This window comes from Setaria viridis, chromosome 9 (genome assembly GCF_005286985.2).
Source record: "Setaria viridis chromosome 9, Setaria_viridis_v4.0, whole genome shotgun sequence".
In the NCBI taxonomy this organism is placed as follows: domain Eukaryota; kingdom Viridiplantae; phylum Streptophyta; class Magnoliopsida; order Poales; family Poaceae; genus Setaria; species Setaria viridis.
In genome coordinates this window covers 56,387,382-56,414,641 of record NC_048271.2, presented here as the reverse complement: position 1 = coordinate 56,414,641, position 27,260 = coordinate 56,387,382, and the positions used below count along the sequence as shown (strand labels likewise).

At 44.2% G+C, this 27,260-nt stretch overlaps 5 protein-coding genes and 1 pseudogene across 15 annotated transcripts in view; 3 read left to right on the top strand and 3 right to left on the bottom strand.

Moving 5' to 3' along the window:
* LOC117835346 (protein SWEETIE) overlaps nt 1-15,418 on the top strand; it is a 34,003-nt gene extending 18,585 nt beyond the window's left edge. For 2 of the 7 annotated variants that reach the window (XM_072291224.1, XM_034714705.2), the window contains exons 31-48: nt 1,039-1,132; nt 3,956-4,179; nt 4,308-4,455; nt 4,559-4,627; nt 5,519-5,575; nt 6,093-6,179; nt 6,302-6,430; nt 6,525-6,725; nt 6,807-7,250; nt 8,010-8,063; nt 8,822-8,919; nt 9,099-9,192; nt 9,278-9,413; nt 13,108-13,418; nt 13,504-13,647; nt 13,733-13,897; nt 13,993-14,118; nt 14,343-15,418. In XM_072291224.1, coding sequence (XP_072147325.1) covers nt 1,039-1,132; nt 3,956-4,179; nt 4,308-4,455; nt 4,559-4,627; nt 5,519-5,575; nt 6,093-6,179; nt 6,302-6,430; nt 6,525-6,725; nt 6,807-7,250; nt 8,010-8,063; nt 8,822-8,919; nt 9,099-9,192; nt 9,278-9,413; nt 13,108-13,418; nt 13,504-13,647; nt 13,733-13,897; nt 13,993-14,118; nt 14,343-15,026 — 3,265 coding nt within the window. In that variant the 3' untranslated portion in view covers nt 15,027-15,418. Of the gene's footprint in view, nt 1-1,038; nt 1,133-3,955; nt 4,180-4,307; nt 4,456-4,558; nt 4,628-5,518; nt 5,576-6,092; nt 6,180-6,301; nt 6,431-6,524; nt 6,726-6,806; nt 7,251-8,009; nt 8,064-8,821; nt 8,920-9,098; nt 9,193-9,274; nt 9,414-12,889; nt 13,041-13,107; nt 13,419-13,503; nt 13,648-13,732; nt 13,898-13,992; nt 14,119-14,342 lie in introns of those variants that run through there. The other 5 variants (XM_034714706.2, XM_034714704.2, XM_034714709.2 and 2 more) reach the window with 4 other exon arrangements.
* Nucleotides 15,419-16,893: 1,475 nt separating this feature from the next.
* On the bottom strand, nt 16,894-19,731 carry LOC117835349 (protein TORNADO 2). Its single transcript, XM_072291230.1, has one exon. It carries the CDS (start codon nt 17,960-17,962, stop codon nt 17,144-17,146), a length of 819 nt encoding a protein of 272 aa, XP_072147331.1. The 5' UTR covers nt 17,963-19,731; the 3' UTR covers nt 16,894-17,143.
* LOC117835840 (protein NRT1/ PTR FAMILY 7.3) lies at nt 18,654-20,956 on the top strand. The gene is made up of 4 exons (XM_072290569.1): nt 18,654-18,659; nt 18,732-18,906; nt 19,205-19,422; nt 19,511-20,956. The coding sequence occupies exons 1-4, from the start codon at nt 18,654-18,656 to the stop codon at nt 20,954-20,956; spliced, it is 1,845 nt and encodes a 614-aa protein (XP_072146670.1).
* A 549-nt stretch (nt 20,957-21,505) lies between these two features.
* On the top strand, nt 21,506-22,719 carry LOC140221510 (ribose-phosphate pyrophosphokinase 1-like). Its single transcript, XM_072291229.1, has one exon. The coding sequence runs from the start codon at nt 21,506-21,508 to the stop codon at nt 22,622-22,624; it is 1,119 nt and encodes a 372-aa protein (XP_072147330.1). The 3' UTR covers nt 22,625-22,719.
* On the bottom strand, nt 22,642-25,462 carry LOC117835348 (uncharacterized). Of its 5 annotated transcripts, none has more exons than XM_034714711.2 (8): nt 25,187-25,460; nt 24,937-25,064; nt 24,522-24,829; nt 24,326-24,440; nt 24,171-24,251; nt 23,672-23,809; nt 23,002-23,089; nt 22,642-22,917 (listed from the first exon to the last, which is right to left on the bottom strand). In XM_034714711.2, exons 1-8 carry the CDS (start codon nt 25,419-25,421, stop codon nt 22,793-22,795), a joined length of 1,218 nt encoding a protein of 405 aa, XP_034570602.1. In that variant the 5' UTR covers nt 25,422-25,460; the 3' UTR covers nt 22,642-22,792. The 5 variants fall into 5 exon arrangements, with proteins under 5 accessions (XP_034570602.1, XP_072147329.1, XP_072147326.1 ...); XM_072291228.1 differs by lacking the exon at nt 22,642-22,917 and having other exon boundaries at nt 24,171-24,244; nt 24,522-24,667; nt 24,758-24,829; nt 25,187-25,461; XM_072291225.1 differs by lacking the exon at nt 22,642-22,917 and having other exon boundaries at nt 23,672-23,812; nt 24,171-24,244; nt 25,187-25,462.
* A 102-nt stretch (nt 25,463-25,564) lies between these two features.
* On the bottom strand, nt 25,565-26,464 carry LOC117835350 (probable pterin-4-alpha-carbinolamine dehydratase, chloroplastic; annotated as a pseudogene).
* Nucleotides 26,465-27,260: the final 796 nt, after the last annotated feature.

Sequence of the window (27,260 nt, the reverse complement as noted above, 5' to 3'; positions counted from 1 at the left end):
AATCCATTCAAATATCTACGCGGTCTCCAATGTGATACTTTGACTAGCAATGTCTATAAAAATATATTATCATAAATGGAAAGAGTTATATATAATGATAATATTTTTTCGTAATGAATCTAGTAATGCCAATCTTGTGTTATCAATCTATATAAATTTATGATATTGAGTCAAATAAAAGAATGCTTAGAACAAACCTAGATGGACTTATGTAGATCAGTGAAAGTATATTATTTGCCTAATGGTGGATAATGGTATTCAGTTCTTCAAGTGTTTGTTGTTTCCAGGTGCCCACTTAGCATTACTTGGCATTTGCAATGTTATATTTACATTTAGGTGCCTTAGGGCAAACCTTTTATATTGCTGTTTCTCAGATATATTACCGTGCTCTGATTCATTAGACATAGGTTTGCTGTCATAGTTTGTTTTTCCAAACTTGGGGGCTGGTGTGTCACATTGAGAACAGTACCATCATGGTACATTGGATCCCATCTGTAGTTCCGTTGAACCATTGGTATTGTGTGTTGTGCCACTTGTAATTCAATTGTTGTATGTGACCGAATTGCTGATACACACCTTCGGTTTAAGAGTCGTATTTAAATCATTATTTTGAAGGAAATGTTTTTGTTTCTTTGTACATTTGATAGTTTGTATCCTATTTAACATGTTTTTCACCTGTCATTACCATATCTCCTATCCGCCCATTCCAAAATGTAAAAGGTTTTAGTTGGTCCTAAGTCAAACTTCTCTAACTTTGATCCAAGTTTATAAACAAACATATTAATGTCTACATTACCGAATAAATGCACTATCAAGACATATTTTACGGTAGATTTTATGAAACTAATTTGATGTTGTGGATATTGGTGCATTTTTTAATAAACTTGATCAAAGTTACAGAAGTTTTACTTAGGACAAAACTCAAGATATCTTACATTTTGGAATGGAGTATTAGCATTAATTTAATTTCCAGCTCAATTTACTTTGTGAAAAGTTATGAATTGTGAAATGCTAATCACTAAATATTCAACTGTTCAGAATAGCGATGTTGGTTCGTTCAACTATTATTCGCTTATTGTATACATCATGTCCTCTACGTCCATCGCGTTGGCTGACAGTTCTACGAAATATGGTATGTTTAGTACATATTTTGCTTTTAAAATTTGTATCTCCTAGTGTAACTCCTAGTGATTTCCATGTGTTATTTCCTGCCACAGAGGCAGAGATACAGGATACCAGAAACCAAAAAATTATGCAATTACGAGTTCCAGTTATTAATTTCGTAGGTATTAACATGAACAAATTGATGTGAAGCTGTATTCATGTTCCTATCGTAAATTTTTCATGCTATTTTATTTGGATTGTTGTAAATAGCAAGCTATTTAATTCCAGCATCTCTGTTCTGCACATGATTCTCCATCTTTACATTTGCACTGGTTAATTTATACATGGTCTATTAACTATGATCAATTGACCAAGTAGAAGGTCAAGTTAAAAAGGGTCTGAACTCCATCATCAGTCTTGGTGCTTGGTCAATTTGGAACCATCGAAATTGATTTGTTTTTGACGGGATTTATCCAAGCCTAAATGTAGTTCTGTCAATTGTGAGAGAAGAGATGCATCTGTGGAGTTTTGCTGGGCTAGAGGAGTTTCTCATCTCCTCGCCCTGGCACCTTTGACGGTTTAGCTTAGTGCTAGTTAGGGTCTGGTCTTTCCCTCTGTTTTTTTTTCCTGTAATACGCAGGAGAGCTGCGTATCATTGCATTAAGATAGGAGAAAGAGGCTGAAATAGCCATACAAACGCCCACCACACACCCATCCTGGGACTTAAATTACATACGCGTCCGATTTAGTATGAGGCGACCACCCCTAACCAACCACCGCTGCTAACCATCAGATCGAGCAGCGGCCAGACTACTAAGGCCTTTTGGGCATCCAGTGATCAGCTTCATCCTGTGCAAGGAGAAGCACCTGATCCATTTTGGGCAAGGCACCATTAAAAACTATATCATTCCTCATCTTCCAAAGGATCCAAAGCCCCTATCACGACCAGCGAGTTAAATCCCTGCCCAGCTTCCTTGTTGAACATGCCACTCGCTTGTTGCCACCAATCATAAAACCCAGCTGAGGTAGACTGAGGAGCAAGATCAGAGAGTCCAAAACGGCGCAGCAGCTGATGCCAGAATTGCCGGGAGAAAACACATGTACACAGGATGTGCTGAATTGTTTCATCCTCCTGGTCGCAAAAGGGGCAATGTTCAGGATGGGGAAGGCCGCGTCTAGCAAGTCTATCGGCTGTCCAACAGCTATTATGTGCAACTAACCAGAGGAAAAATTTGTACTTCCTTGGAGCCCAAGTGCTCCAGATAAGTTTGCTTGGTTCAAAATGAATTGCTCCCTGGAAGAAAGCCTCATATGCAATTTTCCTGAAGACTCGAACTTCCATTTGTGCACATCATCAGCCTCTGGTCGAAGCATTACCTCTTGCACCAAGTCCCAAATATCCAAGAATTCTGATAAGACAGCAACCGAGTAATGGCCTTGGACATCCTCCAGCCACTGATTATCAAGTAAGGCTTCCTGAACAGCACGCCTTTTGGCCCGCCTTTTTGGTACACTTGCGAACAGATGAGGAGCCAGAAGCTCAATAGAGCATCCGTTCAGCCATCTGTCTGTCCAGAACTTAGTGTTTGCCCCATTACCAACTTCTGTAAACACGGCTGAAGTGAAAAGAGACTGCACACCCATGAATTGTGACTGGGAAAGCTGTCCAAGGCTTATCAGGCTCAGTTTTACTCAGCCACAACCAACAAACCCTGAGAGCCCAACCAAATCTCTGTAGGTCTAAAATGCCCAAGCCTCCTAACTCCTTTGGTCGACTAACCTTGGACCAAACAATCAAGCAATGTCCTCCATTGGCCTCCTTCCTGCCTCTCCACAGGAAATTACGATGAAACTTATCCACCGCCTTTAGGCACCATGGAGGAAGCTCCAAGGCAGTGGCAAAATAGACCAGTACAGAGGTGAGAACTGATTGCACATATGTAGCTCGACCAGCCCTACTCATCAATTCTTTCCCTCTGGTAACAGGTGATTAGTTCTTTTGCAAGATGAGGGTTTTTTCTGCTCAGGTTTTTTCCTTAATATAAAAAAGGGAAAAGTCCAAATTACTCCCTTCAAGTATAGTGAAAGTCCAGATAACCCCCTAAACTATGTTTTTGTTCAACTTACCCCCTAAACTATGCTATTTGGTTCAACTTACCCCATAATGCAATTTGTCATTTTTGTTTCTCCATACATGAGTTTTAATTTGAGACTTTGCAGAGTGGTAGTGGACATCATAATCTATATTAAAAAAATGTTTTATGAATTTTTCATCATTAGTTTTTGTATAATAATTTTGTATCTCAAGGATAAAGTTTATTATTAAATATCCTACCCTATCAAAATAATGATAAAAATTTAATGATATATTTTTTTAACATGTCTAATAATGTCTGCTATCATCTTGCAAAATTTGAACTTAAGACTCCACTTGTTCATGGAGAAACAAAAAGGACATTGTGTTTAGGGGTAAATTGAACCAAATGGCATAGTTTAGGGGGTAAACTGAACCAAAAAATACTTTAGGGGGTTATTCGGACTTTGTTTATACTTGGGAATAATTTGGACTTTTTTCCTATAAAAAACCTGGCTTTACCTTGGGTTTCTCAAACCCCTATTCTTCTTAATATATTGGTATGCAGCTCTCCTGCGTTTTAGAGAAAAAAGACCAAAGACTTTTAGAATAATATCCCTCTTGAATTTATTCGAATTCGGAATTGCATACTGATACTTTCTGTGTGCTGCTGACGTTTGGAGCTTAAATAAGGCATCTAGTTTACACAATGATCGTTATATCAATACATGATTAGTGCAGTGGAAATTTTGATTTGGATTTTTTTATGACACTTAGGTACTTGCTACATCAATTACAAGAAACACAGGTGAAGTTCTGTCCAGTTCTGGACAGAATCCCACTGATAGTACATCTGAGAATGATGTATACTACGGAGAAGATGAAGACAACATGATTTCCAGCTCAAAACAGGAGCAAGTCCACCGGGCTGCTTCTATATCCAGCCAGTTTCCTCAAAGGAATAAGCACCTCAGATATCGCACCAGGGTTTTTGCGGCAGAGTATGTTTGCTATTTTTGATTTTCTATCTATTTATGCAGTTCTTTTTTTTTTTGCTTCAATCAAGTCCAATTTATGTCCATTTTCTCACTTACTATTGTTGCAATGATTTCCTTTTATGTGAAAACAGATGCGTTAGCCATGTACCAATCGCAGTTGGAGCAGAACCAGCTCATTTTGACCTCTTGTTGGCAAGGAGCGCAATAGCTAAAGGGACTTATTTGTCAAATGATTGGCTAGTGCTTAAGCTACAAGAGCTGGTCTCACTTTCATATCAGGTTTAGACATAAATCAGATTTTATATTCTGACAGTAAAACTAATTGGAGTTAATTTCTATCAAATTTACCAACTTTTAGCTGACAACTACCTCTGGGTGGCAGATAAGTACTGGACAATTTGAAGGAATGCAACCAATAGGTGTCAAACTTTTGTGTTTGATTATGGACAAGGTATGCCAGCTATTTTGAGATTCTGGCCTGGAGATAAATACATATTCTAGTTTGTACTGTGATTTTAATCAGTCATGCTTGTTAACATCAGGCAAACATCTGAAACTTGCATCAGGGCTTAAATAATTGGTTGCTTAGATGGCTTCTCAATAAAGCATTCATATTGACATTTCAAATGAGACGAACATGTAGTAAATAGTTTGGTGAGGTTTATTATTTCCTTGTTCTGCAATTTTAGGCTCCTGATTAAACACAAGCGATGAATAGAGGTCTCTACTATTCAACTTACAAGTCCATCTTTTTTGTCGAGGAGGAAACCAAATACATACGTTTGAGGTTATCTGATTAGCTACCGAAGTGATGTGATCATGCTAAAGTTTCATTGCCTATTTCAGCTAATTTGTACTTTAGATGTACTCCCAATGAAAACAAGTTCTTGTCTTGTGTATTTGACCAAAATATATCTTTTAGAGTATTTATATTGGTTATATGAAAACGATGAGTAGATGCATCGTAAAAAAAATACTTTTTATAATCTTATATTGTTAGGCTTGTAGAAATATATTGTGTTAAGATCTAATTGTCATATTTGCATCTCCGAGACCATAGAAATTAAGGTTCCTTGAGAAGTGGGAGTATTACTATTTCAGATCATGAGTTTATGAGTTCTTAATTGATAAATTGTTTATTTTATGCCTGTTTGCATGCACATATGCGGCCGGGCCATCTATGCTATACAGTTGTTATTCACCCAATTGACTTTATTTGTTGCTTTGTTTTCTTTTCTTGATAGGCATGGTATTTTTGTCAGACTGGCCTAGCATGTCTGCCAAATATTCTCATATCTGCTGTTAAAAATTATATCATGACTATTTTTTTTGTTTTTTATAGTTTGGCATGGCAGTGGATCCTGAATTTCCTGGGCATATCTTGTTGGAACAATTTCAGGTGATTCTCAGATCTTAATTCCTTTTAAGAAAAAAAAAACTGTTGCTGATATGGCAGGGAACTGGGAGTTTATTAATCTGAAAGCGCGGCTAACAATGGCAAGATTAAGCCTACTTTGCAACCCGAGGAGGCTCTGAACTCCTGGGGCTCATTTCTTGCTTGCTGAACTCAAAAGTCTCTATGGCTTATATATTGCCGAACCTAACCAAACAATGCTAGCAACCAAGATAAAAATGACCACAAACGATGCTAACCACCCTGCCGCTAACAAACTCAATCTATCCTCATCCTGCATAGCTGTTGCTGGCTTCTTGTTGTGCCTCTGTTGCTGCTAGGTGCGCGTAATAAAGTCATCGACAACAGATGCCTTGGTGTGTGATTATGTATCTGCATGATCGATAATAAAAGTAGCCTGAGGCTTCTTATGTATACTGATAAATCTAGCTGTATAGGTACTGTTTGATCATTTAAAGGAACCATTATTTCTGATGCAACTCATGTTTGTTATGATGTGCAGGCCCAACTTGTTTCTGCTGTTAGAACGGCCATAAGTACTGCATCCGGCCCACTTCTTTTGGAGGCTGGACTTGAACTTGCTACTAGGGTTTGTATCAGAAGAAAAACGAAATTCCTGTTTAGTTATTATCAGTGTCCCTCCCTCTAATCACACTGCAAGTATTTACTATACTCTGTCATTGATAAGCATTTATGTTTAAAAAAAAACAGGTTATGACAAGCAGCGTAATTGGTGGGGACAGAGTGGCTCTTAATCGCTTGTTTTCTCTGATATCACGGCCGTTAAGTGACATAGAGGGCCTATTTTATCCATCTTTTGCTGACTGGGTTGTGTGCAAGGTATTTTATTTCTCCTAAATTGATGCATTTATCCACTTTGTCTTAGATGTCAGTTAGTGTCCCCAGTATCTAACCTAGATTGTGTATGTGACAGATAAAAGTTCGCCTTCTAACTGCCCATGCAGCAGTCAAGTGTTACACCTATCAATTCTTGAGAATGAAGGAAAATGCTCCTGATGAATACCAGCAGTTGGCACCTTCACTAGTTAACAGCTCAACTCTATTAGGAAAATACTGGATTGGAGTCCTCAAGGATTATGTTTCAATAAGCTTTGGCTTGCACTCAAAAATCAATGTAAGACAGTCAATCATGCTTCAACAATTCATTCCGAGAATTATAATTATCTAATGATTTATATTCTATTCTCTTTTCCAGTACAAGCCATTCCTTGATGGGATTCAGTCACTATTAGTCTCATCCAAGGTGCAGAAGTATCTTGAAGAAGTTTGGGCATTAATTCTTCAAGCAACAGCTCTTGATGCTGCGCCTATGGAATTTGACATGAATAAGTCTGATGGTTTACTTGAACAGACATTTATATCTGGGCATTGTATGGTCAAATTGGATAGAACTGAATTCGAGTTTCTTTGGGGGTTATCTATCCTTGTGCTATTTCATGCACGCCAATCAGTGGAGAATAGTACTTTGAAGATCAGTCTTGACTTTAGGCACGACAAAAACTTTGGGGGATTTATTGTTCATGGACTAGATGATAAAAAACCATGTGATCAGGTCTTACCTGTGTTGCTGTCCCTCACAACAGAAGTCTTTTTCAGCAACAATTTCCTTTCAGTGGATATTTGCCAGGAACTCCTCCAGGTCAGTTTGAAAGCTGTTATATTCATTGTTTCCTAAGTTGTAAGGCTTCCTGAGTCCTATTTAATAAATAACTATATGTAGCATCGGACATTAATTTACATTCTAAAATTATACATATGATTTTCATATTTCTATTGTAAATATCTTCAAAGGTATTAATGAGCAAGCTTTTTAAATTAGACTGGATGTATGCCCAAAACAGCATGTATTTGTGACCAGAGGTGGTAGTTTCTACTCCCTCCGTCCCAGGGTATAGATAGTTTTAGACTTAGACAAATTAAGGAGAGCGATTAAAGGTTGAAATTGCCTTTCATTTATCCTGTCCCGCAACATCGTGATTACTGGTCCCTGTCAAATGGATTTGCTTGCAACCAAATTAAACCTGCATCGCAGCATGCAGATACGGATAAATGGGAAGGGTACTATTGACAATTCATAGCTCATAACACCACTGGAAACTCTGATAAATTTTGAACGCTAAAACTAACTATATTTTTGGGATGGAGGGAGTATTTATGGACATGGAAATGCAAATGATGAGTTGACATATATAAGTGTGAGATGTGGTACCACAGTGTTTGCCTAAACGGTAAACTCGTGTAAACAACTGTTTACTCAAAATCGAATATATATGGACTAGATATTCATTCGTATCTTATCCGACACAGCTGACACTATCCTTCTGTATATATCTGACCGTATCCGATCCATTTGCACCATTATTCATATATTGAGAAGACATTTTTTTTGTCAATGCAGGCTCTTACATATGCTGATTGCTCAAGTGCTCCTATCATCCGTCTGTTCACTCAGGTAAAAGTCATTCTGGTGATAATTACTCGCAGCCCATGTCAGATTAATCAATCACATTTCAGTGCTAACCTTTTTAAAAGAAAAGGAGGCAACATAGTGCAAGAATTTTTTTGCATGAAAATGTTTATGGTTCCAAAACTTGTGGCAACTGGCTAATTAGACTTTATGGTCTGAGTTGGTATATTTAATATGCTGGGCATAGTTTGTTTGATTTAGAGTATGTTTGAGGATACTTGTTATCTGTGCTTGGATAAGGTTGAGGAGACATAATGAAACATGTGAAATATGCATCATAAATAGAAGATATAAAATTGAAACATGGATAATATTGGCACCTTTTGTTTTACATGGGAACATGAAACTTTTGTTTTAACCATAATTTCTGTGAGTTGAAAGTTGACATCATCTGCTAGGGCTTATATTCTTTTTGTTAGCATGCTGACATTTTTTCTCTACACAACATTTTGGTTCTCTCTTACACGCACCTAGTTTGGCTCGAACTAGCAACAACTAATTCCAATAGGAAAGTTTGAGCTGCAGTGCTCTAGCATCCAATGGTGATTAAGTCTTATTGTTATTATTACTCTAACAAGATTAACATATTTGTGATTATTGATCTGGTACCATTCCTTTTGCATCTGGGTTAGCACTTAGCAGTATTTTTAGCTTCATTGCATGTTTTTTAGCAAGCAAAATGCTTTATTGCATGTTGCTTATTTGTAATGAGACTACCAACTAACTTTTGTTTCACCATGAAGATTATCAGGCTCTGCCCTGATAGCTTTTTTGAGGTTGAAGCCTTTGTCTCCGCTGCATTAGAGTTATTCTCTCGGTATCTCAGCATGATACTTCAATGGTAATTCTTGCCACATTGTAGTTCATTTGAAACTTTTTTGCTAAATGTTCATCATTTCAAACTTCCTTGCTGCAATGTAGATAGATCCAGAATCAGTGCGGTCTTCTACTTTTAACCATTTGTTTGTTCCTTAATAAATGCAATATTGGCAATGAGTTTTGTATTTGTTATCGCTGCAGTAGGGGTGGGAGTTCTCAGAAGCATCCAAGTAATACTTTGATTTCTGAGTTGTCTATTGCAAGTGAGACGATGGCTTGTCGAATGAAAGGAGAGGTAATGATAGGCCCTGGTTATGTCTAGTGCAAAATTTCCTTGATACTTTCATTTATGGAATCTAATAGCCTGTCTCATCTAGCAGCACCTGTGGAAGTTGATGATATTACTGGTATCCACATCACAACAATCATTTCAACAAGTGTCAACTAATTTATGCTTGTCAAATATAATCTCTTTCCTTCAAAATATCTTGCCTTTGATGAGGAAATGTTTTACAGGTACCATCTTTTGTTTTTTCTTGATTTTCTTGTTATTCTCCAAACATATTCACTTGTCGTGATCCACTTATCTTTATGAGAAAATTTTGCCATTGTCCTTAAACCTGTTGTTTTTTTCCTCGTAGAAGAATGAACTTGTCTATTGTTATTGGCAATTGGTTGTAGGCTAATCTGTCCTTCCCTTAGGATTTGGTAAACTGGTAATAGTATGACAATAGGTGTTTATGTGTTCCCATCCCCTAAAAGCCAAAAAATTACTCAGAAACCTGCAACAGCTCTAGAACCATTTGGAATGTGTTTGCTTTACTTATGAAAACAGTAAACAAAAATTAATGATATTGTAAAGGACTAACAAAATTGATTTGCTCACATTTTTCCTTGAATACGCAGGAAAGCTGCTCAATGCTCATCATTGCATTAAGAAGAAATTTACATAGAGTACAACACACATGCACCCTGGCAAATTGCTCACAAAGTCTACCATAACTTAACCCACCCGATTCTTTTCTTGTAGTGTCCATTTCTCCACTTTAACACAGATGAGCACAAAGATGACCTTCTTCACTAATTTTTAAGGTTATCATTTTCAGTGTTCCTATTAAATTTTGTACTTCAAGGTTTGATTGGAACAAAAAATATTCAATAAAAAGGAATGTTGATTCTGGTTGGCCTCTTAAGCACTAGTAACAATTCGGCTCATCCATAAGTTGCTGCCCCATTATTACCCCACGACTCCTATGTGTAGCTAATGTTTGAAGTTGAAGGATCAAAAGGGACCCTAAAATGTAAAAAAGTACTTCCTCCTTCCCAAAAAGAATGCAGTTCCTTTCTTCTACTATTAATATAATGATACACAATTCTCCTGTGTGTTCGAGAGAAAAAAAGAATTCAGTCCTAGGATTTTTTAAGACAAATTGGTAGTAAAAGAAACGATCTTGGTGCCCCTAATTATTTGTGTTAATTGTGATTGAAAGTCATTCACATGCACCTTGGAAAGAAAAGAAAACAAACAATTGAATGTGCATGCATCTTAAGAAGGGAAAAAAGCCAATTAATTGCCCGTGCACCTTGGAAAGGAAATAAAAACAGGCAATTAAATGTGCATGCACAATAGAAAAGTTTGTCCACAAGCTAGGATCACATTCTTTTTGGGACAAAATTTGAATGCCCGGATTGCATTTTTTTTTTTTGGGACGGAGGGAGTACCTTAGAAGGTTATACCTGTTAGAATATATTTGGTAGTTGTAGATATATGTATCGTAAACTGCCACATGTATCCGGGGAGCCTTGCCCCCTAAGTCTCTGTACTCGGTCAAGGCCTCAATGCAATACAATACATCTGTTATACGCAATCTATTCCTCCTACACTACCTAGAAAATTGATGGACTAAAAAATAACTCTTCCCTTATGAACATGAAACAATAATGAGTAAATGGCATCCACCATACAACAACTTGTAGTATCACTTTAGTCTAACAAGTTGCAAAACATGCAAATAGATGCATGAACTTGTCAAATGTGTGCATGTATGGTCACATATACACCACATAGATGTATTTTGCCACTATGTCATGTGACGTGGATATATAGTTTTATGCATATAACCCCTATCTTTGTCTCCCTTCTTATGTAAGTCTTTATGCGCGCAGTTTTTGTTGCTTTGATATTGGTGGGTGCAATTTATTTGTTTTAGTCTAACAATCATGTGGAGGACGTGCGCATCAGGGTTTAGTAGGTGACCTGATTGGCCGCTTGAAGACAATGAAGTTTATATTAGTCGTACACGACCAACAAATTTCACTGAAATAATCAGTATGTATACAACCTGAATAATTTAGCATACGAAATTCACTTCAACTATGAACGAATGTGCTCCGATAAACATGGGATAATCCATTTCATCTGTGAATAAATCTGCAAGCCATGAACAAAATGAACCAAACAAGAATTGGGTAATCTAGAGTTAAACATGAATAATTAGATGGTGTCCATTTACTTTGGGACCAATTAGATGGTGTCCATTTACAACAGGATACCCCAGACCAATATCTCTGGAAGCTGACCCAATCTGCTATATACACCAGCAAGTCTGCATATGAAGCCTTCTTCATTGGCTCTATAAAGTTTATCCCATGGAAAAGAATTTGGAGAAGTTGGGCCCCTTTACGCTGTAAATTCTTTGTTTGGCTGGCCATTAAACAGAGGCTTTGGACTACTGACCGGCTGGACAGTAGGAGCCTGCAGCACCCCCCAGCATGCCTGTTCTGTGACCAAGCGCAGGAAACAGCCCCCCACTTGCTGTTATCCTGCGTTTTTACCAGACAAATATGGTCTTTGGTCTTCTCACATCTGAATCTGGTAGTTGATGTGCTGGCTAACTCTTCTAGCTTCTCAGCTTGGTGGGGCAAAGTAATTAGAGCTGCACCAAAAGAGTGGCGCGAGGGTTTAAATTCTCTCATCATTTTGGTGGCATTGGAGATTTGGAAGCATAGAAATTCCTGTGTGTTTGAAGGTGCTCTCCCTAACTCCCAGGTGCTCCTGCAGGGTATAACAAATGAAAACACTCTGTGGTGCTTGGCTGGAGCTTCTAAACTCAGAGAGTTGCTTGCTAGGTCGCTTGCACCAGTAGCTTAGGCTTGGTGCTTGTTGGTCTTGTTTTTTCTGTTTTGTGTGGCGCTCCAGTGATTTTCTTGTGGGGTGTGGTGTGTGTAGTGTTTTGTGAGTATTGGGGTGTGTTTGGTACTTAGTTTGGGGGCTCCCCCCCTCTCTATGTACTTTCTTTTCTCTCTTAATGAAATGACACGCAGCTCTCCTGCGTAGCTCGAGAAAAAACATGAATAATTCATCAAAAATATTGATAGTCCGGTTGAAATGAAAATCTATGAAGAACTACTGACACAGCAAGAGGGAAGCGAGGTTGCGGCGTCCATGGAGGCAGGGGCCACGGACCCACGGTCACAGGGTGTAGGCAGCTGTGCACCAAAATCCGGTGCCGGTACGTGTACATCGGAGACACCATCATAGCAGCAGGTCCGTCCAAATCCATGTGTGGTGGCCAGTAATAAGGTGTTGTAATGGCCGTCGGCAGGGAGGGAAAATGGATTGGGCGATGACACTCTTCGGACTTGAAAAAGCGAAAGGGCAGAAGAGCTCAGATGAAGCCAGAGAACAGTTGTATCTGTAAAAAATGGGATTGAACATAGCGGACTTATTTGCATAAAACCAAACAAACATTGGGGGGTGGGGGGTGGGGGCTAGTTTGCATAAAACCAACCAGTGGTGCCGTGTCGTGTCAATAAATCAGTATACCAAGCGTATTTCGACCATATATGATCGTATATGACAACTTGACGTATCTATTTGCACGTTTTGCAACTTGTTAGACTAAAATGATACAATATTACAAGTTGTTGTATGGTGGACGCAATTTACTCAACAATAATTGTTAAGTATTGGCTCCCCATTTGTTTTGTAGAAAGAGCTGAATGAGATGGTGTGCACATGCATCCTAAAGTTGTCTTAGGAGCTTTGGTTAGCCTAGTGGCATACTTCTGTACTGAGTGTGATAAAAGTATCTCATTGCTTGAAAATAAGATTTCTGATTCTTAGAAAATTTGTGGACTAAAAATTAACTCTTCCCTTATGAACATGAAACAATAATTGTTAAGTATTGTCTCCTCAATTGTTTTGTAGAAAGAGCTGAATCAGATGGTGTGCACATGCATCCTAAAGTTGTCTTAGGAGCTTCAGTTAGCCTAGTGGCATACTTCTGTACAGAGTGTGATAAAAGGATCTCATTGCTTGAAAATAAGATTTCTGATTCCTACAAGCTGTTGGCAAAGATACTACTTTTTTGCTTGGGAGAAGCCATTGTTTTTGCAAAACTTGTTCATGAGATTGGATATCTAAGTGAAAATGGAAGTAGCAATGATGTGATCGGTTGGAGCAGCTTCAGGCAGTGTATACAGGTTATTCAGGGTTCACTTCATAGTACCAACATACAGGTAGATAACTGTCTTTGCTTATTATTGGCTACCAGAATATCATTCTTTGCTAGTGGTTAGTTATGAAGTTGTTTTCACTAAACAGGTGCACCTGCTGGGTTTGCATGTACTGAGAAGCTATGCACAGAAGGAGCTAACTGAAGGTTCAGAATCACAGAAAGATTCTTTCATGATGTTGCTTACGGAATTGCTGGGAGATGTGTTTTTGGTAATGCAGACTACATTGAAGGTACTATATGGAATATTATTAATAATAAGGTTGTAAAATTTTCTGCAAAATAGGGCAGTGTTATCTGATGTAGTTGTTACTCCAGGAATGTTCAAATAAAGAATCTGTCGGTGTTATTGATGAATGCTCGAAACTTCTTTTCCTCTTCCACACACTAGCACAATCAAAGAAATACCAACAAGATGCTACAACTCTTCTGCTGGAGGCCTTACTAATGGTTTTCTCTCTCTCCAGTGATACTGTTTCACAGGTAAAATTTGAAAAAACTTTTTCATCTAATTGTGACCCGAAAATATAATGTTCAGTTTGGTTTTGTTTATCCTTTTCTATGACATTCTGTTTCAGGAACTTGCTGAAGTAAACATCATTTCCAGGAAGTTGTTCTCGCATTTTATTCAGATTCCATCTGTTGCTATACAGATCAAGGATATAATGCTTTCTGCACCACCTGAAAGGAGACAACAGCTTCAGGTATCACCCCTTACTGTGTGCTGTTTTTCTTTTTGAAGGAATTTAGTATGTGGTGATTGTACATACATGTATCAACGCATGCTGGTTTGTTTTAGGCTTGATGTTCATGATCTTAAGAATTTGTCAATGCCATCCATCCTCTGTACATCTGTTTCTGAACTCCTATATTCATGATATTGCTTCCTTAGCGCCTTGAAATACCTAATAATCTTTGCATATTGTAGGACATGGTCCGAGCTTCAGTCAGTCAAGGCCAGATAACGGTGCCAATGAATATGAGTGCACGCTCAGAGCAGAATGTCCAGGATACTAACAACAATAACCCTGGGTCCACAGCTGACTCCACACCTGAGGGTTCTGAGTGTTGTGTAACTCAAGGGAAGGATGAAAAGGAAGTTGATGATGATGACTGGGATGATGATTGGGATGCTTTCCAGTCTCTTCCTGCAACTGCTGCCAATGATGCTGTTGATTCTGGCGAGAATTCTTCTGCAAGTAGTCATCATAAACAGACCCCTCCTGAAAATACTAGTCAAGGTATTATTGATGAGGACATCACAGCTGGTGCTATGGAAGACAGAACTTGCAGCAAGGAACTTGAGGAGCCCTCTGATTTGCAATGCTCAAGTACTGAACAACAGGCAAACTATGAATTTGCAGCAGCATCCCATGAAGATCATGTCGAACTTGAAAGACATCCAACGGTTGATTGCGAAGAGCCATTGGCTCATATTGAGATGGCAGATGAACTGCTGCACGTTCATGAAGACGCTGATGAAGCAAGTGAAGATCTCAAAGGTATCTCTACGGAGGATGAGTCGAACAACAGCAGCGACATTTCATTGAGGGTTGACGGCAAGCTTGTGAAGGATGAGAGCAGAGAAGAGCATCCTGTCGACCTCTCATGATGCTGGCATACCAGATAGCATGCCTGAAAACATGACGAGCGGGAGTGAAGGAAATGAGCATCCTGTGGATGTGGTCACTAATCCAGAACCATCTCAGGATGGAAGGTCAGATTTGATGTCATAACTAGGATAAACTTGTGACCAACCTTGTGAAAAACTGCAGGAGAGATGTACTCAGGAAATAATATAAAGATTTGGATCCTTGTATATGTGCCTTGATTGTACTTCTGAAGTATGAGTGTGCACTTCTGTAGTCTGGAATATTTGTTTGCACCGATATGTAGCCATGTATGACCTCATGTTTGTGTTGGGTTGCATGTTGTAAATTTTGGGACAGAACATTCCTTCGACATGTACATACTTATAAAATGTCTGATGTTTTGCGTTGAGCACCTGATGATTCATCATGTACTTGCATTCATGATGCAACTTAGGCTAGCCATAGTACTTTGTGCTCCTTTTTGTTTTTTAAAGCCACAGTTTGACTCGTGGTTCTAATGCCACACTTTGACATTTGACCTTTGATATTGGCGTTACGCGAAAGTGCTTACAACTATGACTTCAGCTATTCCGAATATGTAGGGCGCGACTTAGGTGTCGCTGCAGGCGACAAAATTTTCATTTGTCGCTGGATGCTGATCACACCTCAAAATGAAGAGCAACTATTAACACATAGATGTAATGATGTGCATGGTCCGTACACTCGTGAGAGGAATAATAGAAAAGGTAGTTTGCTGACATCATCCAAATGCATGGGTTTTAGATTAAAAAATTTATAAATTTTAAACCATGATCCAAATCAAATTCTAATTGTAAAATAATGTACGATAAGATCTCTAAAATAAGACTACAATTACTCACTATACTTGGATGGTAATTTTTTACGAATATTTTAACTATACTTGGATGGTAATTTTTTACGAATATTTTTTTTATGAAGCTTGAACATATTTTATTTCTTCGAACAAATACTTGAATGAATAATAAGAGGAGCAAATGATTTTATTCTCAAAAAAATAATTTCACATAGTGAACAAATTCTATTTTCACGCTGCTGCTGGTGCTGCTGCTCGTGGTTCCACATTTTCAGACCTTCCAATGTTGCAAACAAACCAACCTCAAGATTTTCGATTGTATCAATAGAATAATCAGTCTCTAAGTGCGCATGATCGTTTCGTTGAAAATCAAGAAGCCTAACTACATCTCCAGGATATCGCCCTCCTGCCTCAACAAATGCAATCAAGATATTTTCCAAGGTTCTGGGTTTATTAGGCTTCCATCCCGCTGCCCAGCCAGCCAGTAACATCAGGAATCAGTCCCAGCTGTTGTATGATTCTTCCATAAGTTGTTGTGTTGCTTACCTCCATGGCCTTCAAACGATTGAATATTTTGAGGAATAGTGCATATTTGACATCCTCTTCCTCGTGCGAGGCATGATTCATGACAAGATGAGAACAACTTGTCTTATGTTTCACTAGTTGCTTTAGGAGGTGAGTCAAATCTGATGGACGGGATTTGAAGATATGAATGAATGTCAGTTTTGACAATGCCAGCAACAACCACCATATCCTTCACTACGATCCCCGTGTCTTAAGCAAGGCCAGCAGAGCAGGGGCGAAGCTAGAGCATGGACAACCTAGTGCACACATAGAAAATATCCTTGAGCGATATGACTATACTTTGGAATCCACATTCTCCATTCCTACCTTGTTCATCAGCAACACGCTCACATGAATTTGATCTGATAAACCCAGCAACCTTGGCAACATTTAAATTGTCCAGAGCTGCATCTACTTCATCCAATATGAAGAAGGGTGATGCATGGCCTGAAACTGAAAATTGCCACAAAACTTTGTGACACCTGATCGAGACGAAGCATCAGTAGATTTTCTTTTTCCTTAAGGCCTGAGAGGTAGGTCCAATGTAAGGGGGTAGCGCGGATCTAAATTGAGCGAGACCCTCATTTTGGTGTCTACTTTATGAGTTTTCGAGGCGGTGAAGGTGAAAGAACTTTCCTACAATACAAGAAATAAAATAAAAATACTAACATAAAGAATCAAAATAAAACATCAAATACTTGTTCCTTGATCAGCTCGCACCACAAAACGAAATAGACTTTATGTGTATCCCTGCCTGTAGCGGCGGAAGAGCTCGTCGGTCTTTGCGGTGCGGAAGGCGTAGCAGCCCATGGCGTAGACGGCGAGGAGCGCGGCAGCGTCGACGGCGAGGATGATGTCGGCGCGGCGCCACTCCCTGCGCAGGTTCTGGAGCAGGCCGGCCTTGCAGGAGGCGCAGGAGTAGCAGAACTTGGCCTGCTCGTTGCTCCAGGCGGCGCAGTCGGGGTCGGCGGCGGCGCTGATGGGGCTGATCCAGTAGGTCGGGGTGACGAAGGTGTAGCCGCACCTGGTGGGGGGCTTGCAGCAGCCCGACTGCAGAGGGCTGAGCCAGGCGGCCGTGAAGAAGCCCTGCGGCGTGTCGTAGGAGGAGGTCTGGTTGAGGTCGGAGCAGGTGGGCGTGGCGGCCAGGCAGGCCTTGATCCGGTCCCAGCGGCCTGGCGCGTCCAGGCGGCGTCGCAGCCAGCCCGAGTAGTCGTCGAGGTCGTACTCGAGGAAGGCCCGGCCGGGAACCGGGCGGCCTGAGGAGCCGGCGGTGACCGCGAAGACGAAGACGGCGAGGCCGGCGAGCGCGAGGACGAGGGCGAGCATGGCGACGAGGTAGGCGAGGAGGAGCCAGGGGAGGCGCCAGAAGGCCCCCACGAAGCCCGCGAGGCCGACGGCGAGGACGGCGACGCCGAGGGCGACGACGGGCCACTGGAGGATCTGGACGCAGGCGTTGTCGGCCTGCGTCGAGAGCCAGATGCCGGCGGCGATGACGGGGATGGAGAGCAGCGCGGCAACGAGGTTGATGGCGGCGACGCCCATGTGGTTGAGAGCCATTTGGTCGTCGTTGGCGTGCGTGCGATCTCATTGAGTTAGTTGTCGAGCATATATGCTCTGCATCCACATCCTCCTCCTCCTCCTCCCATCTCATTCTCATCGCACTGCCTTTATGCGTTGCTTCCTCTGCAATTCATTCCATCCCTCCTCCCTTGTGCTTTTAGTTTTCAAAAAATGCACCCAGCTGCTGCTGCCTGCTTCCGCTTCCGCTTGGGCTCCCAAGTCCCATGGGCTGGGCTGGAATTGGGATTGATACATGGTGCCATGAGCAGCAGCAGCCAGCAGGCAGGCAGGCAGGAGAGAAGAGAGAGATTGGTGTCTTGTGCCTGCGGACGATGATAAAGGCATGCATGGCTGGCTATTGGCCATATAGGCAGCCAGCCGCAGGCAGGATTCCATTCCAGAAGGATGCGGTTGCAGGCCAAGGATTCATTGAAGGACATATACTGAAACCCAAGCAATTAATACGACTGCACCCACGACCACGTTGCACGCGGCGCAGGCCTCCTGGCTTCTTCTTCTTCTTCTTCTTAACAAACACCTACCACCCTGCCCGCAAATGCAGAAGCAAAACAAAACAAACAGCATGGTGGGTGCTCCTCTGACCTGCTAGAGTACGTCGCTGGACATCTTCTCAAGAACAAGCTAGCTAGCTAGCAAGAGAGGATCGGAGATCGATTTCATTTGCAGGATGGCTGTAAGTGGCATATATACTGCCTTTCAACTCCATCCATCCATGCATCTCTCATCAATAATGTGCTGCGTGTAGGAGGGTCCCTGCACGCCGACTGCTGAGCTACCTCTGCAGCAGGGTCAGCACGATGAGCATGGCTGTGCCGCCGCCGCTGCAAGGGCGGCGACGCAGGATGGCTCCGTGAATTGGAGCGGCAAGCCCTGCCTGAGAGACAGATCAGGAGGATGGTTTGCCGGCTTCCTCATGCTGGGTATGTAGTCCTCTTCTTAATGAAGTTTTCCTTTGATGATGAGAGGTTAATTCAGCAGTTTTACTATTTATCTTAGCTTCTTCATCAATGAGTAGTTTTACTTTTACATGCCTTCTTGTACGTCATTGGTCTAATTTCTACAGTATAGTAATTATATATTACAAGCTATATGTGTAAGAGTGCAGTATACTATTTTAATTACTTTACAGAGTGTGTTCTTTAAATTAAGTCAAAATATACTACTGCATATAGTTGAATTGTATAAAGACGATGGATGCATATGAATTGTGACGAGCAGCGAACCAGGCGCTTGTGACGTTCGCCGTCAACTGCGTGGGGAACAACCTGGTGACGTTCATGGCGGTGGTGATGAGGCTGGAGAACGCCGACGCCGCCAACAAGGCCAACAACTGGGCCGGCACCACCTACGTCTTCTCCATCGTCGGGGCGCTCGTCAGCGACTCATCCTGGGGAAGATACAAGGCCTGCACCATCTTCCAGATAATCTTCCTCGCCGTGAGCTATCCATCTTTCTTTGGATTTGGATCTCTTTTTCTTTCTTTCTTTCTTTCTCCATCTCCATCATATCCAAATCCAATGCCAGGGATTGGTTGAGCTTTCCATAGCATCCCATGTGTTCCTGGCGAGATCCTGCGACTTCGCACACGGAGAGGGGAGGCAAGAACACTGCAAGCCACCCACAAGAGCCCAGTCGCTCGTCTTCTACATCTCCATATACCAGATCGCCCTGGGGAACGGGGCCTACCAGCCCGCCGTCACCACCTTCGGCGCTGACCAGTTCGACGAGACCGACGCCGGCGAAAGCAAGTCCAAGTCTGCCTTCTTCGGCTACTTCTTCGTCGCCAACAACCTCGGCGGCGTGCTCGCCGTCACCGCGATGGCGTACCTGGAGGACAGGGGGCACTGGGCCCTGGCCTTCTGGATCGCAACCGCCGCAGCGCTCGTCGGCGTCGTCCTCTTCGCCTTGGGAACCCTGAGGTACAGGCACTTCCTGCCCAGTGGCAACGCCATCGTCAGCGTCTGCCAGGTCACCATTGCAGCGATAAAGAAGAGGCACGTCAAGGCTCCGCAGCAAGCACAGGATCTGTACGAGGAGCCGCCTGAGGCTACCGGTGATAGCGAAACTACTAAGAAGCTGTATAATGGACAAGGCAGGAAGATGATGCTGCACACACCGGAATTCAGGTGCCTGGACAAGGCAGCGGTGGTTACTCAAGTGGAGCCGCTGCCGGCGGGTGGTCACCACCAGCAGCAGGGCCCATGGAGCCTCTGCACGGTCACTCAAGTGGAAGAACTCAAGTGCATCCTGCGGCTTGCTCCGATATGGCTCTGCAGCATCCTCTTCTCCACCTCCTACTCGCAGATGTCATCCGTGTTCATCGAGCAGGCGCAGGCCATGGACGGCTCCCTCTGGAAGCTGGAGATCCCTGCTGCCGCGATGAACGTGTTCGAGATCCTGGGCGTGACGGCCTTCGTCTTCATCTACAGCTTCTGCATCGTCAAGATCATGTCCAAGGTGTGGCGAGAGCCTACCGAGCTCGAGAGGATGGGCATCGGGCTCGTGATCTCGACGCTAGCCATGATCACGTCCGGCGTGGTGGAGCAGCAGAGGCTGAAGCATGCGACGGGGGAGGCGTCCAGCTCCCTGACCATCCTCTGGCAGATCCCCCAGTACGTGCTCATCGGAGCGTCCGAGGTGTTCATGTATGTCACCATGACGGAGTTCTTCAACGACCAGCTCCCCGAGGGCCTGAGGAGCCTCGGCAGCGCCATGAGCGTGGCCTCCATGTCGGCCGGGAACTTTGTGAGCAGCCTTCTGGTCACCGTGGTGATGGCCGTCACCTCCAAAGGCGGGCGACCTGGGTGGATACCTCAAGACCTCAACCATGGCCGTGTGGACTTGTTCTTCTTTGTCATAGCGGCGCTCAACGCCATTGATCTGCTTGCGTACGTGGTGTTTGCCAGGAGGTACAGACCTGCTCCGCCGATGAAACCTGCAGCAGCTGCAGATGAAAACGGTGCCGAGTAGTCCAGCCAATATAAGCTGATGATGAAATTAATGGCAAATACTTACTTACTATACATGATGAATGCAGTCAGGTGATCGAGTAGGGTTTAGGGTAGTGGTGGTCATGCTGCTTAATTTCTAGGCAGGCAGATAATTAAAAATACACTGCTCTGTAGTCTGACTCCTCCTCCGTGTTTTTTTATAATAATAATAATTATTATTATTATTATTATTATTATTATTATTATTATTATTATTATTATTATAACTACTACTACTAGTAGTAGGAGAAATGCATGTACTTGATCGGCAGGCCGGGTTGAGAGAATTACATGGGCTGCCTGAGGTGGTTGGGCGGGCCATGGACGGCGAGGGAAAAGGCCCACTAAGAAAACAAGCAGCCTGTGTTGTTGTCTTCATGCCTTGTCGTCCTCTCCTCTCCTCTTCTTATCCGGATGGGAGGGAAAGCAAATTAAAGCAAAAGCGATTGCTGCTGGTTGATCCTCCTCAGTCGGCCGGCGATCGAGCTGATCGTCAATCCCATTCCTTCCCAGCAGTCAGGGTGTCGTCATGGCCATGGCCGCCGGCGCAGCCTGCTGCGCCTGCCCGTCGCCATCCACCTCGCTTTCCCACCGTCCTATGCGGCGGCGCATGGTCGTCGCTTGCAGCAGCAGCATGTTCTACGACAGCTCTCTTTTGTCGCCGCTGCCGCAGTTCGCAGCCGCAGTCCCGTCCCGCGGCGGTGGCGGCCGGCTGCGCATCTTCTCCGGGAGCGCCAACCCCGTGCTGGCGCAGGAGATCGCTTGCTACCTGGGGATGGAGCTCGGCCGGGTGAAGATCAAGCGGTTCGCCGACGGCGAGATCTACGTGCAGCTACAGGAGAGCGTGCGCGGGTGCGACGTGTTCCTGGTGCAGCCGACGTGCCCGCCGGCGAACGAGAACCTCATGGAGCTCCTCATCATGATCGACGCCTGCCGGCGAGCCTCCGCCAAGACCATCACCGCCGTCATCCCCTACTTCGGCTACGCCCGCGCCGACCGCAAGATGCAGGGCCGCGAGTCCATCGCTGCCAAGCTCGTGGCCAACCTCATCACCGAGGCCGGCGCCCACCGCGTGCTGGCCTGCGACCTCCACTCCGGCCAGTCCATCGGCTACTTCGACATCCCCGTCGACCACGTCCACGGCCAGCCCGTCATCCTCGACTACCTGGCCAGCAAGACCATCCGCCCCAGCGACGTCGTGGTCGTGTCGCCGGATGTCGGAGGGGTGGCCAGGGCGCGCGCCTTCGCCAAGAAGCTCTCGGATGCGCCCCTGGCCATCGTCGACAAGAGGCGGCAAGGCCACAACCAGGCCGAGGTGGTCAACCTCATCGGCGACGTCAGGGGCAAGGTGGCCATCATGGTGGACGACATGATCGACACCGCCGGCACCATCACCAAGGGCGCCCAGCTGCTGCACGACGAGGGCGCCCGCGCCGTGTACGCCTGCAGCACCCACGCCGTGCTCAGCCCCCCGGCGCTGGAGAGGCTCTCCGGCGGCCTCTTCCAGGAGGTGATCATCACTAACACCGTGCCGGTGGTGCAGCACCAGAGCTTCCCCCAGCTCACCGTCCTCTCCGTCGCCAACCTCCTCGGCGAGACCATCTGGCGGGTTCACGACGACTGCTCCGTCAGCAGCATCTTCCAGTGATTACTCAAATACTCAGATTGTAGGTCGTTTTAGCTTTTCTAGATGCATAAATTTTAGTATGCATAATTAATAATCCACAGGTGCAATCTTCCCAATCTTACTTGTTAGTTGAGCTATCTATTCGTGTTGTGCTTGCAATAACAGCATGCGCATATGAATTGAATCAACCTAGGTAATTAGGCCCTGCTCCCTCACCTCACCCACGCAGGCACTCATTTCGTCCGCAAGTTTTATGGCTTCCACTCTTGCGCCTTGCACCTTCTTTTTAATCTTTCCACTAAGTGATCCAGTAGCTGCAAAGGTCGGCACAAAACAAACTCCAGTGAGCAAACCAGAATACGCAGCCGAGAAGGCAACAACAGGAACTGTGTTGGTACCTTGCCACTCATAAACAACTTTTGACTCCCCCTTAATCACCTTTGGATATTGATCGATGCGAGAATCTTCTAGTATCAGTTCTTCAACCTATGTCAAAGCACAAATGAGAAATTGCTACATATAGATGGTAAACGTTTAGAGGCTCATTAATGTATATTCTTTCAACAACAAATGCTTATAAATATGGCAACTCTGTGGACTAGTATCTGGCCAATAACAAAGAAGCACGTGCTACAGGTATACCAAACAGCATTTTTTTTTCACTGGCATCAACAGAGAAATTGAGTATCCTGAATAAGCTGCAGCAAAGAGCATTCTTCTCTTTCAAACTACTTCAAATATTCAAAACTATGAGATTCAAACCATAATTTCATACTGCCATCCAAGAAACATAGGATTGATAATTCATCTCTGCACATCAAATTGTAAGCTAAATGTTGCAAGTAATTACATTTAATAGCATAATCTATTATCTGAAGTATGGCAGGTAGTCCATACATTGCTTGGAGTACAGGCAAGCACTGTCATGTCCGTTTTGTGTCTTTAACAACCAACTTTTGTAAAGTCGTAACAACTATATATGGTAGCCCAAAATAACTTGATTAACACCAACCAAGATAACTTAAAATCTACATGATTATGTGGTGAAGTGCATTGCAAAATAACTACCTTCTTCCACAAGAAAGCATTCTTTCTCTCTCGAGGAACCAGCAGATGATCTCTCAGCCAAGAGGCAACCACCCAAGGTTCACAATTGGAGTAGGAAGTCTTCGCATTTATGGCATTATCTTCAAGGATTTCACACACCTACTGAACGGCACCAGAAGGCCCAAGAAGGAGTTACACTTGAGAAGCGGACAAGGTGGAAATGGTTGGTAAGTTGCATACAAAAATAATGCTAATTTTGCTGCTATCCCAAACAAATTTTCCAGAAAACAATACAAATAGCTATATAATATAAACATGTTATACTTTTTTAGTTCATTGATCCAAGTAGACTCAATTTGCCATAGTAGTTAAATGCCGTCATCCATGTGATATATGGCAAAATATACTTTCATTACATCAATTAAACACCAAAGGAACCAGTGTGATGCAAATCTGAGCAGGAGTTAACATTTCACTGATAGACACTTGAACAAAGGAAGTGGGGAACGAAACATCATACCTGCTCATATATTTGCTCAGCTCTATTAGATAATGCACGTCTCCAGTAAATGATCCACAGTATCCAGAGCAGTGCTGCAAACTTGGGTTCAATCATCACTTGAGCTGTCTATGAACAAGCTTTTCATGCTTAGGAGAGTAATGCCAAAAGCATACCAGGATACAAATGGTTGTCACAAAGATCACATTTCTAGAGATCCATTGACGAATTTGACAAGTCAGGGGCATATGACGCTCAGCGACCAGCTCAGGGCATTTAAATGCTTCAGCTCTAAAGGAAAAAAAATTAACTATAGGTCATGCAACCTAGCAGGTATTTCCTGTCAGGGACAAAAGTGACAAGATAGCATACTTGTTGGAAGTAAATGTTGTCTCGAAAAATCCCTGAGCACTCTCCAGCACCCTAGCTTTCACAAGTTGAATGCCATCCTCGGTTAAGCCAGCAGGATTCTTTGAGAAGAGCTCATCAATTATATCTGAGACGTCATGCTTGTGAAACTGGAATTGAGGAAATATAGGGTTATGTAGCAGAGAAGAAATATGCATGTAGCAGTAGTAAATTGAAGAGAATCGCGTTGTGAAATAGACCAAGATTTTGGTGGGCTGGCCGCATAAAGCACGAGCATGCTGATCGCAGATCCTCAGGTGCAGCAACTCTGACTAAATTTGTAGAGAACAACACAGGTAGAGCGTGGGCATAAGTAGCGGTGTGGCATGGCAAGCGCAGGCAAGGAAGAAAGAGAGAGGCAGGTGCTTCAGTGCAGTACAATCTTGGTAGCTGTTTGGCTGAGGAGTCCATCCTCTACGCACGATGCGCCGTATCTCTTGAATCCCTGGACGCACTCCAGCTGACCGCCCACACACCGGCCGTTCTGGGGGCAAGGTTGACACGAATCTGCGCAGGGGAATTGGGTGATTATTGGTCACTGGTACTCTTCTACTTTTGTAGTACTGCAGTATACTAGTGAGCGAGGAGAGCAGGGAGTAGTGCCAAGAAGAAGGTGGAGGTCCCCGTACCGTCGGCGTAGTCATACTCATCGGGCGCTCGGAGGGAGTCGCAGAAGGGCTCCGGGCGGCGGTTGAGCCGGCTGCAGACCGCTGCGGCTGCGGCGGCTATGGTGAGGACGGCGAGCAGGCGGAGGAGGTCCTCCCTGGTGGGGAAGAGACCGGGAGGGGGCTCGCCGGCGCCCCTCCGCCTGGTGCTGCTGGCGCTCGGGAGGGGGGCCGGCCGCCGCGGCGAACGCGACGGCATCGTTGTCTCGTCGTCGTCGTCTGCCCCTTGTGGAAGGGCAGCCAGCCCATCTGGATAGATGAGGAAGAAGAGGTTGCCGGGCCCATATCCGGCCCATGAAGAAGAGGAAGGCCCATAGCAGCAATACTCCAGCAACAGCAGAATTGAAATGGAGGAGGAATTCCAAAATTTTCCATTTTCGTATGAATCGGCCGTACAATTCAAACATTACTACAAATTAATAATAAAATTCATCCAAATTCATGCCCAGACTCTCTTCTTGAGGATAAGATCGAGGGTCTTGACTTTGTCTATCATGGCGGTGAGGATGTAGTCGTTGATGGTGAGGCTGTCGCCAGCGGCGGAGGGCGTGGAGAGCTCGGCCCTCACCTGCAGCTGCTGGTTGGTCATGGGGGCCTCGAGGAGCAGCGCTGTCAGGGGCGTGGCCGGCGCCGTCGAGTGCGGCGTTGATGTTGGCGATGAGCTCCTGGCTGCAGGGCTCGTCGCGCACCTTCCAGACGCATTGCAGCCGCGCGGGCTGCCGCTGGTCGTCCTGCTCGTCGGAGAGGAGCAGCCTCCAGTCGACGACCTTAAGGAGGAACCCGCGCACATCGTCGAGGGAGAGGGGCTCTGCGCCTGGCTGCAGCAGCAGGCGGGCTAGTGACAGCGCCGACAACGTCGGGATAAGGATCTGGTGGAGGGTGTCCACGTTCCCCAGCACCTTCTCTCCGAACTTGCTCTCGATCTCCTCCGGGAAGGGATCGCGCGCCCCGAAGTCGCTTAGTATGTCAGCCATCGCCATCACCCTGTTGTCGTTCCGACCACCACGCTGCAGCGCCACCCTACTACTTCGAGAGCTGCAGGTGCTGCCGGCGGCTGCAACTACTACTACCGGCAGTGACACGAGGGACAGCGAGAGCGCCGTGGTTTTTCGTTTTCATTTTTTTTTCTTGTGGGATGGGAACGGAATGGAATGGATGGATGAATTGCGCTGAGCCACCAGCGCCTCCTGCTTTCTCTTATCGCTCCACCTTGTGGTCCTCTTCCTCGCTTCTAGTCTCTTCTTCTCCTTCTTTCATGCAATTTGTCCACTGATTATGGAAACACGGTGGGCAGAGTGGCAGGTTAACCCTAGGGAACGCAGTCCTCTCGTCGATCCCGGTACTACATGACTTGTTTCGGTTTGTCTAGTCAGAATACTTTCTGAACCAAGAGATGCAAATTGACATAGAGTATGCTGTCTGACCGCTAGATTTGAAATAACACAAATTCCAATATGAAAAATTCATGTCACAGAATTTGATGGTAGCATGGCACATCATAATAAAATAGCTCTTTGCTTAGCAAACTAGGAACACCGTAAGATCAAAATATCGTCAGCCTTGAGACCATATAGATGATAGCAGATGAATGAGGCACCAGATAATTATTGATCCATCAATTGTTTTGCAAAAAAATTAGGTATATAGTTAAAATCTTGCATATAACATATTGATCAGATAATTCAAAGATACGTAAGGCAGAAAGGGCGGCGCCTGGACAGGGAGACAGAGCAGCGGCGATAGGCCGAGAGGGCAGCACTAGGACGGCGGAGGGGTAGTGGCGCCCGGAGGCAGGGGGTGATGGGGAGGCGATGCGGTCTGGACGGGGAGGATGGGGAGGAGCAGTGACGGTGGCGCTCGTCGCCAGGATGGGTGAGTCGCAGGGGTGGGAGAGGCGCAGGGGCGATGTCGTGACGGCACTCGCGAGAGGCACGGGGGAGATGTGTCCGGACCCTCGAGGTGGGGAGGGCTCACCCCGTGGAAAACGGAGGGATAGGGTTGGGCTCCCTTGTCGGACAGACTCCCAAATGCTAGGGAA

Excerpts from the sequence above, each read along its gene's own strand:
- LOC117835348 (XM_034714711.2), bottom strand. The coding sequence starts at position 25,421 with ATGCCGTCGCGTTCGCCGCGGCGGCCGGCCCCCCTCCCGAGCGCCAGC. Across the intron at positions 25,065-25,186 it reads TGAGTATGACTACGCCGACG|ATTCGTGTCAACCTTGCCCC; the intron begins GTACGGGGACCT and ends TCCCCTGCGCAG. Across the intron at positions 24,441-24,521 it reads ACAACATTTACTTCCAACAA|AGCTGAAGCATTTAAATGCC; the intron begins GTATGCTATCTT and ends TTTTTCCTTTAG.
- LOC140221510 (XM_072291229.1), top strand. The coding sequence starts at position 21,506 with ATGGCCATGGCCGCCGGCGCAGCCTGCTGCGCCTGCCCGTCGCCATCC.
- LOC117835349 (XM_072291230.1), bottom strand. The coding sequence starts at position 17,962 with ATGGCTCTCAACCACATGGGCGTCGCCGCCATCAACCTCGTTGCCGCG.
- LOC117835840 (XM_072290569.1), top strand. Across the intron at positions 18,907-19,204 it reads TGCCGGCTTCCTCATGCTGG|CGAACCAGGCGCTTGTGACG; the intron begins GTATGTAGTCCT and ends TGTGACGAGCAG. Across the intron at positions 19,423-19,510 it reads TCCAGATAATCTTCCTCGCC|GGATTGGTTGAGCTTTCCAT; the intron begins GTGAGCTATCCA and ends ATCCAATGCCAG.